This window comes from Gorilla gorilla, chromosome 6 (genome assembly GCF_029281585.2).
Source record: "Gorilla gorilla gorilla isolate KB3781 chromosome 6, NHGRI_mGorGor1-v2.1_pri, whole genome shotgun sequence".
Lineage (NCBI taxonomy): Eukaryota > Metazoa > Chordata > Mammalia > Primates > Hominidae > Gorilla > Gorilla gorilla.
This window is the reverse complement of record NC_073230.2, coordinates 125,167,256-125,179,934: the sequence shown is the minus strand read 5'-3', so window position 1 is coordinate 125,179,934 and position 12,679 is coordinate 125,167,256. Positions and strand designations below refer to the sequence as shown.

The 12,679-nt window shown below is 38.7% G+C and overlaps 1 protein-coding gene across 1 annotated transcript in view; it reads right to left on the bottom strand.

Moving 5' to 3' along the window:
* The window catches only part of TES (testin LIM domain protein), a 48,521-nt gene extending 36,941 nt beyond the window's left edge, over nt 1–11,580 (bottom strand). Inside the window, exon 1 of the mRNA XM_004046084.5 lies at nt 11,269–11,580. Within this exon, the coding sequence (XP_004046132.1) occupies nt 11,269–11,295 (27 nt within the window). The 5' untranslated portion in view covers nt 11,296–11,580. The remainder of the gene's footprint in view (nt 1–11,268) is intronic.
* Between the last annotated feature and the right edge of the window lie 1,099 nt (nt 11,581–12,679).

Here is a 12,679-nt window from a genome sequence, read left to right as displayed (position 1 = left end):
TGCTCTATATTTAGACTATACCACTAAAGAAGGTGCACAGACATCATTTAAAATTTGTCTAGTGATTCAAGGAAATCAGGCAATTTTCAAAATATGCATATACCACCTATTTACAACTAAGATAAAATTGCAGTTGCATGTTAATTTAATTTTCCTTCACTTTAATGGAACAACAAGCACAAAAATCAAAATCAGATTCGTCTAGAGCAGAAAGTGGGCTCAATCTTAAGCCACCAATGAAATTAGAGCAGTTTCAGTACATTGATTCTTGATTCTTTCAGATGTACAGAGGAATATGAGAGTAATTCAGAGTGGGGACAGTCTTCTGTAAGACTCCTTCCACAGCTTTCACTGTGGGAGGCTGTGAAGACTTAAATCCCAGCAACAGAGCAATAGAAGCAAGCAAGGTCTCTTGAGGTCCAACCTTAGGATTCACACACCACTTCTACCACATTCTACTGATCCAAGTAAGTCAGAAAGCAGTCCAGATTCAAAGGGAAGGAAAACAGACTCCACTTTTTAATGGGAGGTGCTGCAAAGAATAGTAACCATTTCTGTAATTTACCTCAGAAACTCTGAGGAAGATTCCAGTCAGGGAAACATACCAATTCCCTATACGGGACCACAATACGTTGCAGCGTTCAATCAAGTGCTTTCTCAGGGAACCTAATATACCCAGCTTTGAATCCTTTGCATAGCGATTGGCACATGGTAGGTACTCAAGTTCCAGAAATATTTATAAATTTTAATTTCATTATAAAAATATAAATCAGAATAATTTTTAAATTAGCAAAAGGATACATTAAATATATTAAATTTTTAAATTAGCAAAAGGATACATTAAATGTATTAAATTTTTAAATTAGCAAAAGGATATATTAAATCCAGTAATTTAATATATCCCCCAGTTATCGAACTTTAAATGGATATTTCTTTGTGTCCAACAAAGCACCAAGTGGCAATAATTTACTGAGAGCATGCCATCATAAAATTCTTGACAATATATTCAGGTGTCTGTTAAATAGCATGAAGATCTATGCAGGATTTTCTTCTCTCTAGATTGGATTTCTTGAAGAGGATTACCACACATTCGTTTACTGTCTATGTGTAGGCACCATACTTTGTGCTTTAAGATATTCATCTCGATTATCCTTACAACCCTGTGAGGTAGACAGTTGAAACCCATTTTCAGATGAGGATACTAAGGTTTACAGGGCTAAGTAGCTTTCCCAAATTCACACAGCTAATAAACGCCAGGGCCAAAAACTGAACCCAGGGTTCTAAAGCTGATACCCAACTTTAATGCAATTCTGGTTCTCAAAATGTTTACTTATTGGTACTAAGGTCTAACTAACTAAACAAAACTGATCAGAGAACATTAATAACACTGACCAGGTACTTGCTATATGTCAGGCACTGTTCTAAACATTTACATGTACTACTTTATTTAATTTCACAATAATCCAATAAAGAAGTACTATCCATGTTTTGCAGATTAGATCTCTGAAACCAAGGAGCAACTGTTGCCAAATTACTGAGTAAATATCAAAGGTGGGATCCAAATCTATGTCTGGAAAAGTCAAAGTCTGCGCTGCTTCCTTTAAATTCCCCAACTGTTAGAGAAAAGTGGGCAACAGTGGTCCACAGGATGATCCTACCCTCTGGCTTAATTTTATCTGGTCCATGAGAAAGTAACAATGAATAACATCACTACTGGTTTACCTGGGACATCTTAAAAGAGCTGTGGAGTTAGGCCACTGAAATCTGTCTTGCCTCTTTTTACCTTTAAATTCTGCCAATTATCTTGGGATAACCTTCTATTCCGTTACCAAAGATAGAGTCTAACACATATTATTGGAATGTTCACAGAATATATTTTCCATTTGTTGCAGTATATAAAAGGTAATATTTTGTAATTCCCCTTCAAAACCTTAGGCAACTTGCCATTTCCCAAAGAAATGAGTTTTACATTTCTTCGTTAAACACGGAAGTCACATGACCCGGCTGGAATGAATTTGGAGAGGCCTATGTTTCAAAGCTAACAGAAGAGTGACCAGATTAAAAAATGGAAACCCTAAATATCAAGTAAGGGATACTGCAAGTTAACTTTCCTCTACAGTTTTTCAGAATGACCAAAAACTACCCTGCTTTGAAACGTGTAGTCTGATACCATATAGAATATCATCTCAGAATACTCTTGATACATGAAAGATCTTCAGAAAAGTATCCTCAAGCCCCTACATTCAACTGTCCCTCTACAGCACACGTGGTAGACTGAAGTAATGGTCCCAATCCTTCATTCCCACGTAATAGTATTCAACATCATATCCCTGCCGTAGCCTCATAGTTGCTAGACTGGACTTCTCTCCTTGACTTCAGAACTGGACATGTGACTGCTTTGGCGTAAGAAGAGGCTTAAAAGGTGCTCCTGCAGTTGGGCATGACCTTTACTGTTGGCTTCACTGATCTAAGAAGGATGAAAACCTGGCAACAATGTGGTCCCAGTCCACAGCTCAGAGTCCAGACCAGCCTACATGAGCTAGACTCTACTGTGAAATTTCCTCCTCTCTCTCAATAGATGACACAATGTATTAAATAATCATCACAGTTAAGGGAGATCAGAAACTCTTCAGCTGTGGGCTAGGGTCTTATACTAGCTCAGTGACATACCTCTTTAATTCAAACCTGTACTGTGGAAAAATTACAAATTACTGCAGCTCATCTACTTTAGCTTTATTTTAGAAGAGACAAAACTGAAAATGTCAAGGGTGGTTTTACTGACTTTTCACAGCCAGGTACCTTTGGTTCATGCTATTTCCTCTTTATGGAATGCTTTCTTTGCCTAATGAAAGCTTCTTTATTCTATAGCAGGTGTTTCCTTGATAAAATAATCCCAACCCACACAATTAAAGTTAGTTACTTCTGCTTCTAAGACTTCATAACAGTTGTTTGTATTTCTATTATTGCTGTGCTACTCAAAGTGGCAGTTTGCAAACTGTAAGTCACTAGTCTGTGATGAGATAGGCAGAGAAACTGACAGTAGGCAATTAGGAACTACTATACACTTAAAGTAATTTTGTGTCTCTTGCATTTAATAATTTTTTAATTGGCCCTGTATTTGTCTTTTAAGTAATAAATTTTTATTGTTTTTAAAAATATCAGCCAATGATTAATTTTTGTTTATAAAAAGGTTCCTCATCCCAGATAAGAAAAACATTGTATTACAGCACTTATGTCATTCTATCCAGCACTGTAGTTAACTTACACATCTGTCTTGCTCACTCATCTTCCTTCCTTTTTTAAAAAAAAATCTATCAAAGGTGACATCGGTATTTTGCTCAAGAGGTGATACTGATAGATATGGAGTTTAGAGTCTGTAGTTTTAAATCTAAACTGCACTTTTAATATTCTCTACGAAAAACAAAGGGTAATTTTTTTAACCCCCAGTTATTTTTATTGTAGGCCAGTATCTCATAAAGGAAAAATCAGATCCTTGATCCTTACTTTGTGACTCATTCTGTTAAGACTGTCACGTTGTGCTCATATAAAAACAAAAATCCACCTAACATCTACATGGTCATTTTTCAATGAAACAGGATATCACTTTATCATCAAACAAAGCAAGGGAAAAGTTCATTGCGGCTAGAGATGCATTAATGGACTCCTTATCAAGGCATTTCTGCTGGGCTGAAAGCCCATCTTTTCTGCTGGGCTCGCTGCTCAGATAAGCTATGCAATGAACACCCTGAAACTCCTGTTTACAGCTTTTCACAGTGGCCAGAATGTCACAATGATAAACACAAGCTGAATCACTCATGGTTTGAGGATAATTCAGCATTTCAGATTAAGTATATTTACAGAGTAGTAACTTTGCTGTCATTCAGCAGATGAGATCTCAGCAATCCCCACTAGGCTGGCTTCTAATAACGCTCTCCCACTTTAAGCCATGCTCAAATCTGAGCCAACTCCCCACCATTCTAACAGACTAAGGAACAGAGAAATTGGCAATTCTAAACTATGCTTTTTTACTTTTTTGAATTTGACCAAAATAAATACAGTGATACTTAGAAAATTATAGTCATGCATATCCTTATCGCTCTAATTCCCCATTATCTAACTAGAATGTTAGGTAGACAGGGCACTTAGAACAGAAAATTGACAAAACCACGCTAAATGGCAGCTCTTCTGTAGGAGAGTCAAAGATTGTAGTTGGGCAGTTGAAAAGCATAACCTCTAAATTTAATCCTCTAACAGTGCTTGAGGCAAATTTTAAACATGGATATTTACTCAAAGAACAGTAGTGAAGTTATCAATTACCAAATTATTTTTCTTTAAAATCCTGAAAATCTGCAGTTTTGCAATGTTTTTGATTAGTCTTTTGTTTCCTTATCTTCCTCTCCTAGAAAAAGTTGATTTCATAATTAATAATATAATTTCTCTGGATACCACCACCTTGTAAAAAGTAAAATAATTTCCTGTATATTAATGATTTAATAAACAATTATTTTAAAATCATAATTTTGGTTACCATGGCAGTAGTTACCAAACAAAAATTAGCTATGACTGCAAACAGGAAATCCAAGAATGACTCTTTTGTAAGGCATTTGTAGTCAGGGAGAAGATTTATAGTTTGTGTATATTATAGGTGTAAGTCTATTTGTATAGCTTTATGCATTCATAATCTTTTTCACATTCTAATACATAAAAGCTGCTTTCTCATTTTCCCATCTTTTACATTTGCTATTACTTAAGACAAATGAAATAAGAATCCCTAATTACAAAGTTTGCAAAACCAAGAATCAAGCCCAGGGATCACCATCAAAATTGCTCACTGTCCGTGTTAGAAACATAGTGTACTGCTAACCTATCAAGAGTTCACTGACGGGTATAATCCCAGTTGTGCTTACTTTCAATATTTACATTGCTCTATCAACACTTGCAATAGCATAATTCTATGATACAAGCTTAAGTTCAGTGTCATTCTTGTTCACTACTATAACCCCAGAGTCTAGAACAGTGCACGGTACGTAAAAAAGCACTCATATTGTTTTTTTTTTAATCTTTTAAAATTATTTTAACAGCCTTATTTTGAGAGAGATAACTTTTAAAGAAAATAAATGTTCCATTATTTTTCATTTTCCCATAATTAAATACCAAGGTAAGTAATACATCACTCCTAGACTTACGGGACCCACACTATTACAGCCTTCAGAGCCTTATACTACAGATTTAAATTAATTAAACTTAACCTAATATCTTCAAATACCTCCACAAATATTATGAAAATTAAGAACAAGCTGAAAATAGCTAAGATTTGTGGAAAAAAATTATTTGGTTCAATCTATAGGTTCTTCATGGAATTCACTAACATTTAAACTATGCCATCTCCTTTATGTATATATTTATACATATATTTATATGTTCTTCGTTTGTGTGATTTTAAAGCACTGTGGAACATTACACGTGGTAGACTACTGATATTATTTCCCATGATCAAAGAGTCACAGGACTTGGAGAAACCTCAGAAATCATCTGGTTCCCCTACTGATTTTTATATAAACAGAAATTGATAGCCAAAGTGGTTAATATCACAAAAAATAGTGGACTCGGATCTACCAACTCTCAGCTTAGGGCAATTTTAAATATATTATACTGATAAATGGAAGTGAGAAAACGGATACACTATGGAAGACCTTTCCATACACTATAGATGTTTATATATACTGGAGACTTACTGATCTTTCCTAATTTCTAAACACACTAGTGATTGGTATGTAAAAAAGGTATATACACATTAGCATGGGGCCAACTTGTATTCCTTCTTCTAGTTCTCAGAAAAAGAACACAAGAAGTAGCTTCCATGTTACCAATTCATCACTCTCTTTCCACTAAGAAAGCCCCTCTTGGTAACTCGTGTTGCACACTGATGGTCTATGATGTTGATCGCATACTAACAATGCTGGATGTCACTCTGGAGCTCCATGAGAGCCTCATGAAATATCTGATCATTTTGGTGTTTCCCACAGCTTCTCAGCTTCATAAGAAATGTTTTTGCATGAAGAATGGGAAATTAAAACAAAAAAATAGTTCTCCCAATATTAAGAGGTTTTTTGTTTGTTTTTTGTTTCTTTTTAGCTGCTCCATTCTTAGCTGTCTGGTCGGCCACTCCAGAGGCACTCTGAACACTTTGCTACTAGGGAAAAGAGGTTTAGCCTACTCATGCTATGTGTAAGGCTTTCTCTCAACTGCAGAGCTCAACACAAGAAAAGACCATGAGCATCCCTTTATAGTTCCAGATGCCACTGGTTAAACTTAACAAAACAAACAGCCAAATACAGGGTCACTGTTACCTAGGGCCATTTTACATAGTTAGGAGACAGCATTACCATTGGCTCACACCAAAAGTCAGGAAGTTGGGAGAATCTTAGAAGATAAGGTACAGAATATTATTGGAGTTTATGCTATTTCTTTGACTGTAGAAGTTTCCCAGAAATTCCTTTTCACAATACTTTTACTTTTCGTATACTTTGCCTCTGCCCAAAGAATGTCAATGGCAACTTACACTAAAGGGAATACATACAACATGGACAAAGTAGAAACAAAATATAGAAAACTAGCAGGATGGTGATTTTATTGGAATATAAACCACTTCCTCGAATATAATTCTTTTAAAAAATGAGTGAAAGTGTTGAAATGTACCTTATTTTATTTCTCTTTTTATAACAGTTATCATTCCACATATATTTAGTGAGCAAGATGAAGAATATAAGACTCGGCCTAGTTGGCATGATGGAAGCAGCATGGATTCTTCAAATTATGGTTCAAGTTCATAGTAAAGTTCTCTATAGTAAGGTTTCAGATTACGCTATCTAAACTTTTAGTTTCTTCATCCTGAAAATGGGGCTAAGGCCTACTTCCTAAGGTTGCTTTGAACAGCAAACAAAATAACCACGTAAGTGTAACAGGATATGGATTCATCTCTCAAGAAGTTTGTAAGCAAGGTAAGAAGGTGAAACATACAACAGATAAGTATAATCCAGAGGTGGAGAGTGATTAGTGTCCTAAGTGTTACCAATAACATGTTTTGGGAATTCAGGAGAAAAGGAGAAAATATTTTTCATCTAGGTGGCAGCATGGAGAAAGATTTCCTAGAGGAGTGTGCAGTGTGAAGGGTTGGTCCTTGAAGGATGGAAAAAATTTAGAACTGTAGATGGAGTATGGGCATGCACAAGCAAAGTCATGGGGTGAGTTGATGGGACATAGGTAATAGCCAGTAGCAATATAAATTCCTATTTCTACTTCATAGGACAGCATAAAGGAACAGAATCAATAGAAAACCTACTATAGTTTTTTTCTCCAACCAATATTCAGGACAATTAAGAGAAAGGGACTTTTCATATTCTACCAATGTAATGAATCACACCATGGGTTAGAATAGTTTTATAAAAGCCTGGCCGAGGACCACTCATTTTCTTCTGCACTTGTTCTGAGAGGCAGAACACCTCTAAAGCAAAGCCCTGGATGTGCCTTGCCCTACCTTTACCCTTAGTCTTGCCAATGGTTCTTGCAGCAAGAATGGCTTCAAGCCTGGAATGCAATTGTAGATTTGAGCATCCAGGTCACCATATATTGCCTTTTCCACTTCAACCAGGGGCTACCTAAGGCAAATAACTCATTCTAATTTCCAATGGAAATAATCTTTGTAGTTTAGTCCTTTTTCCAACAGTATTCATTTGGTTTCACTATGCTTTTTTGGCTAATGACAAAGGTTTTGAAAACAAGTTTGGATACAGAGAAAGGGGATTTTCAGTAACATGTAATCTTTAAAATGCATCATATTTTTAAAAAGTAAAATTAAAGAAATAAGAGTCTTAAGTATGCAAAATATTAGGATTAATCAAAATAAAGGGGTTAGAGGAGAGAAAAAATGAACACGGTAAAATGAAAAAGCCCTGCAGCAATTCCAGGCAGTAAAAGGGAAATTATTGTGGTTCTCTTTCTCTGTTGGTATGTTCTTAATTGAAAAAAAATAATTCTCATGGGAGAGTAACACAGAAAGGAAAGAGGAAAACAGCTGGCTGTTGGCCATGATTTACCATTCACCGCAAAATGAGACTGTTTCTGCTTCTCAAAGTCCACTGTTTTTCCCAAGCAGACATGGACCATACTGACACAAAGCCAATTAAGATGAGACTTAAAAAATAAGAAAGAGCTCTAGATGTGTAACTCAGAAGACAGGGCAAGGACATAGAATCAATTCTGTTCTAAAGTATTATTAAAACAAAAACTTTGTATAACCAAACTAGCTCCCACATCCTAGCAACAGCTCGCTTACTTCAAACAAAACAAAATATAGCAAAATCTAATTATAAAAACCCCTTGTCTTTGTGATGGTGGGTTTTAACTGGTAATTAATCCCAATTTGTACAACTGATGTGGACGAGCTTTCCTTTTACAAACCAAGAATTTTAAATAGTATCATCTATCTCAATCACTGTTTAATAAAGACAGTCCTCTTTAATTCTTTTTACATGAAATGTTAATGTGGAACAATGATGCTTTTCATCTGTCTGGAAGAAATTCCTCATGAAATCAACAATGTAAAAGTTTTAGAAGGAAAAAATGTCATACATCTTAAAACAGAAGTCATATTAGTTGTACTTAAATGGTTGTATCTTTGTTCCAACTTTTAATCTTCCTTTTCTCAAGGTACATGCAAACTATAAATTTTCTTGAATAACTGAGTCAAAAAGAAAGGAGACTTGAAAACTAGGTACCAAAATAGGGTGAGGACTCTGCTGGTAAATCAGATAGTCTTGTAATATTTCCTTCTTTGGACGTGTTAGAAAACAATTGCTAAAAGGAACATAAATTTCTTTTTGAGAGTATGGCTAAGATTGTGAAATACATTCCTGAGATTTCCAAATTTTGTACTGGGAAACTTTTTGTTAGAATATCAAGTCTATTAAGGGACTCATAAATTGGAGTCATACGGGACATCTCTGTGGTTTTTTAATAGCTTCCAATTTACCAGTTGAGGATTCTAAGAATCATCAGTGAAGACAACGTAGTGAAACAGGGATTTGTTATATCATGGGATTCTCTCTAAAACCTTTAATTTATGGAATTCTTTCTGGGGTGGTAGAGGCGGAGAAGAGGAGGATTAGAGAAAGTTAAGATTCTTGGTTGAAAATATAACTTTTAAAAGTCAAGTGGGGGATAAACGAGGAAAATTACACCATATGTCAAGGGCATTATTTATCATAATCCACATTTTCAAACTCTAAGGAAATTGTTTATAAACAACGTCTGGATTTTTCCTTTGCAAGCACATACAATTTTTAAGTTTGAACTTCTTCCCTCAGAATTACTCCTTGTCTCAAAAAGTTTCAAAAATGTCTTTGATTTTTCTCCCCCTATTAAACAGACTTTATTTTTTAAAGCATTTTTTAGCTTCACAGCAAAATTGAGCAGAAAATTCGAAGTTCCCATGTACCTCCCCCATGCCTTCCTGTCTCCAGCAGCCTCCCGGACTACCAACAACCCGTATCAGTGCAGTACATTTGTTACAAGCGATGAAACACATTGACACATCATTATCCCCAACATACATAGTTTACATTAGGGTTTACTCTTGGTGTTCTACATTCTATGGATTTTGATTAATGTATAATTACATGTATCCGCCATTTTATAGTATCATACAGAATAGTGTCATTACCCTAAAAATCCTGTGCTTCACCTGTTCATCCTCGCCAGCCCAAAATATGTTTACTTTTGCAAAGTTGTCTTCAAATAAATACTTAAAAGCAAGGACAAGACCCCCCAAGTTTTAGACAAGTACTAAATTAAGTAGCTCTTACCTACTTGCAAACTAAATGAGAGCAGTATTCATCAACAGAAAGCGGGCAAAATGCTTTCCCCGCTTTTCCCCCATGACAAGCAAGATTAACCAAAAATATTACAGTTATTTAAAAGAAAAAAAGAAAGAAACCAAATGGGAAGAGAATAGAATGCAATCACGCTACCATTAACAATTTATGTTTTTCTGTTCTTGGATACCTTTTTGAGCGCTTGAGAATTTTAGTCGCAAGAAATGAAAAAAAACTGTTTTCTCATTTCTAGTTTTTATTGGTCAATAGCTTCCTAACCGAAAACTCTGCAGTCCTAACACAATATTTTGTATCCATTTTCAAAAATCCAGTTCTGGGCATAAAATAGAATTAATGCTCAAGTCAAAAACTTTGTGTTTAGAAGATAAAATAAGAATATTAAGAACCATGAGTACGAGAAAAACAAAAACTGTTTTCTGTATTTTTCCCTTCCTCTCTCTGCAAAACTTCTCTATTTGATAAGGGACAGCTAGCTTAAATTTACCACAAAGTAAAACATGAGCAAATCCCCTGGAACGAGGAGAACTTTCGCACAGGGCAATTCACCCGAATGTGACATCAGCATTCCTTCTGAGTCATAGTCTGGTCCCCACCCTTTTCTCCCAGGCGACACCAGGCTCCGCATAACCCGGGAGTGGCTCAGGTAGGGCCGTCGGTTCCAGTGCCTGCGAGGCAGCAGCCAGGCTGAAAATGTCTCCCTGCGCTGAGACGCTGGTGACAACCGCCCTTTGGGACTACCTGCCAAACAGGGAGAATGCGCTCTTTGACAGATAATTCCCTAAGAGGGAGGCACTGCCTCGGTCGGTAGACAAGTAATGAATGACCGAAAAAAAAAATCACATTAGAAGTTATCACCAGCACGGGTGCGAAGGCAGTGCATTCAATCAACACCCATTTTAGAGCGCCCCAGGCAGCCCAGCTGGAAGGGAGGAGATCAGAGCTGTCAAAGCACAGCAGAGCCCCAAACCACAAAGGCTTAATGAAGTTCAACTTCCTGAGCCAGGAAGTGTCACGGTCTCGCCCGCACTCGCCCTAAGCTCGTCCTTTCCTTTTGAGGAGGCACAGGCAGAGCTGAAACATCTTAAGTAAAGTTTCCAACACCTCCAACCAATGGGACTCCGTGAGACTGGAGAGAAGAGTCCCGCGCCCGCCCTCGCTCGCGCTTCCAATTCTGTCGCTCCCGAGTTTGGGGAGCTGGCGGGGCCGCCGAGCACCTCCTCTACCCAGGGGGCCGGGTCCCTGGGCGCGGGGCACCGCAGACCCAGAGCCGGGCTCACACCGGGGAGCCCGCGAGCCCCACCCACCTCGGCACCTCCGGCCGCCGCGCGACCCGCGCAGGTGAAGCAGCCGCCGCCCGCCACGAGCGCCCCCCTACCTTCTTCACTTTGTTTTCCAGGTCCATGTTTACGCGTCCTATGGGTCCCCTCCTCCTCCTATCCGGGATCCCACGGCCGGGCTCAGCTGGCCTCCGGCTCCGCTGCGGACACGGGGAACCTGCGGAACTCCCGCGCCGCCGCTCAACAGCCACTCGCCCGGCGCCGTCGAACTTCCGCCGCCCAGTCCGCCGCAGCCGGCCTGCGGCCCGGACCCGGGAACAAAGAGGGCCGGGCAGCCAATGGCAGCCGTGCAGCTCCGGGCCGCCGCCAATCACCGAGCGCCGCACGCACCTTCGCGGCCCGAGCGCGGCGCTGGCAAGGTGAGGGGCGGGGCCGCGTCCGGGGCGGCGCCCTGCGGGGCAAGCTCAATGACCCTGACCTGGTCTCCGAAGGGATTCTCTGGGCGTCCACGGGCCGGCTTCTAAAGAGCTGGGATCCAGCCTCCCTCTAGCTGAAGATGGAGAAGAACTTTTTCCATTTGGCAATTTGTACCTGTGTTTGCCCAGGACTTTTTATTTGGGTCAAGGGGAATAGTTATCCCAATACTAACTTCTCAGTTTATTTTCAGGGCAAAGAGAGAAAAAAAAAAGAGAGAGAGAGAGAGAGAGATTGTAGGGATCGTTAGGGATTCCTGTGATGGACCTTGGGCACTAAATTCAATATTGTGTTGTGGAGATGCCCTTTCCTCAATTGCTTTTTTCCACAATCCCAAATATTGTCAAGAAACTGTATCTTACATCCCTAAAGTCAGCGAAGATTCTTAGATTGTTTTCTGAGCATTGGGTTGTTCAAAAGTAAAGATGATGTGAATCACTTCAGAAACAGGTTGTGTCATGCCTTTGGAAGCAGAGGGTTGCCCTTTGGTCTCTGTGTGAGATGGTGCTAGGCCTATCGCGTGCTCAGGCTTTGATGAAGCAGAGTCATCACATTGGTGCACCAAAGCTGAATTCATTTCATGCCCTAATTCAGGAGCAGTTGCATCTAATACCATCAGATTGGTCGGTCTGGAAGGGAGCCTAACGATTACGTAGTCTAGCTTCCTCAGTTTGCAGGGAACTGAGGACTCCAGAGGTGCAGGGACCTGCCTAATGTCTTAGCCTGCTGGGGACAGAGGCATTGCTCATGAATCTAAACAACTTCTCAAAGATGTTTGGGGCTGGAAGCACAGCATGTTGACTAAGGAAAAAGAGCGGTCAATTTTCTTCAATTTGTGGTTATGGCAAAAAATAACATTGCCCAGACAGCAGGTGACCTAATTTGGCACCTACTTTTAAAAATAACAAAACAATATAAAACAAACAAACAAAAATTCCCTAATAATGCAGATATTCAGGTCCAGATGTATGTCTGCCTTGCCTCGAGAAATTCGGTAGCTAAAAATATCCAAAATTCATTTTAGCCAATATTTGC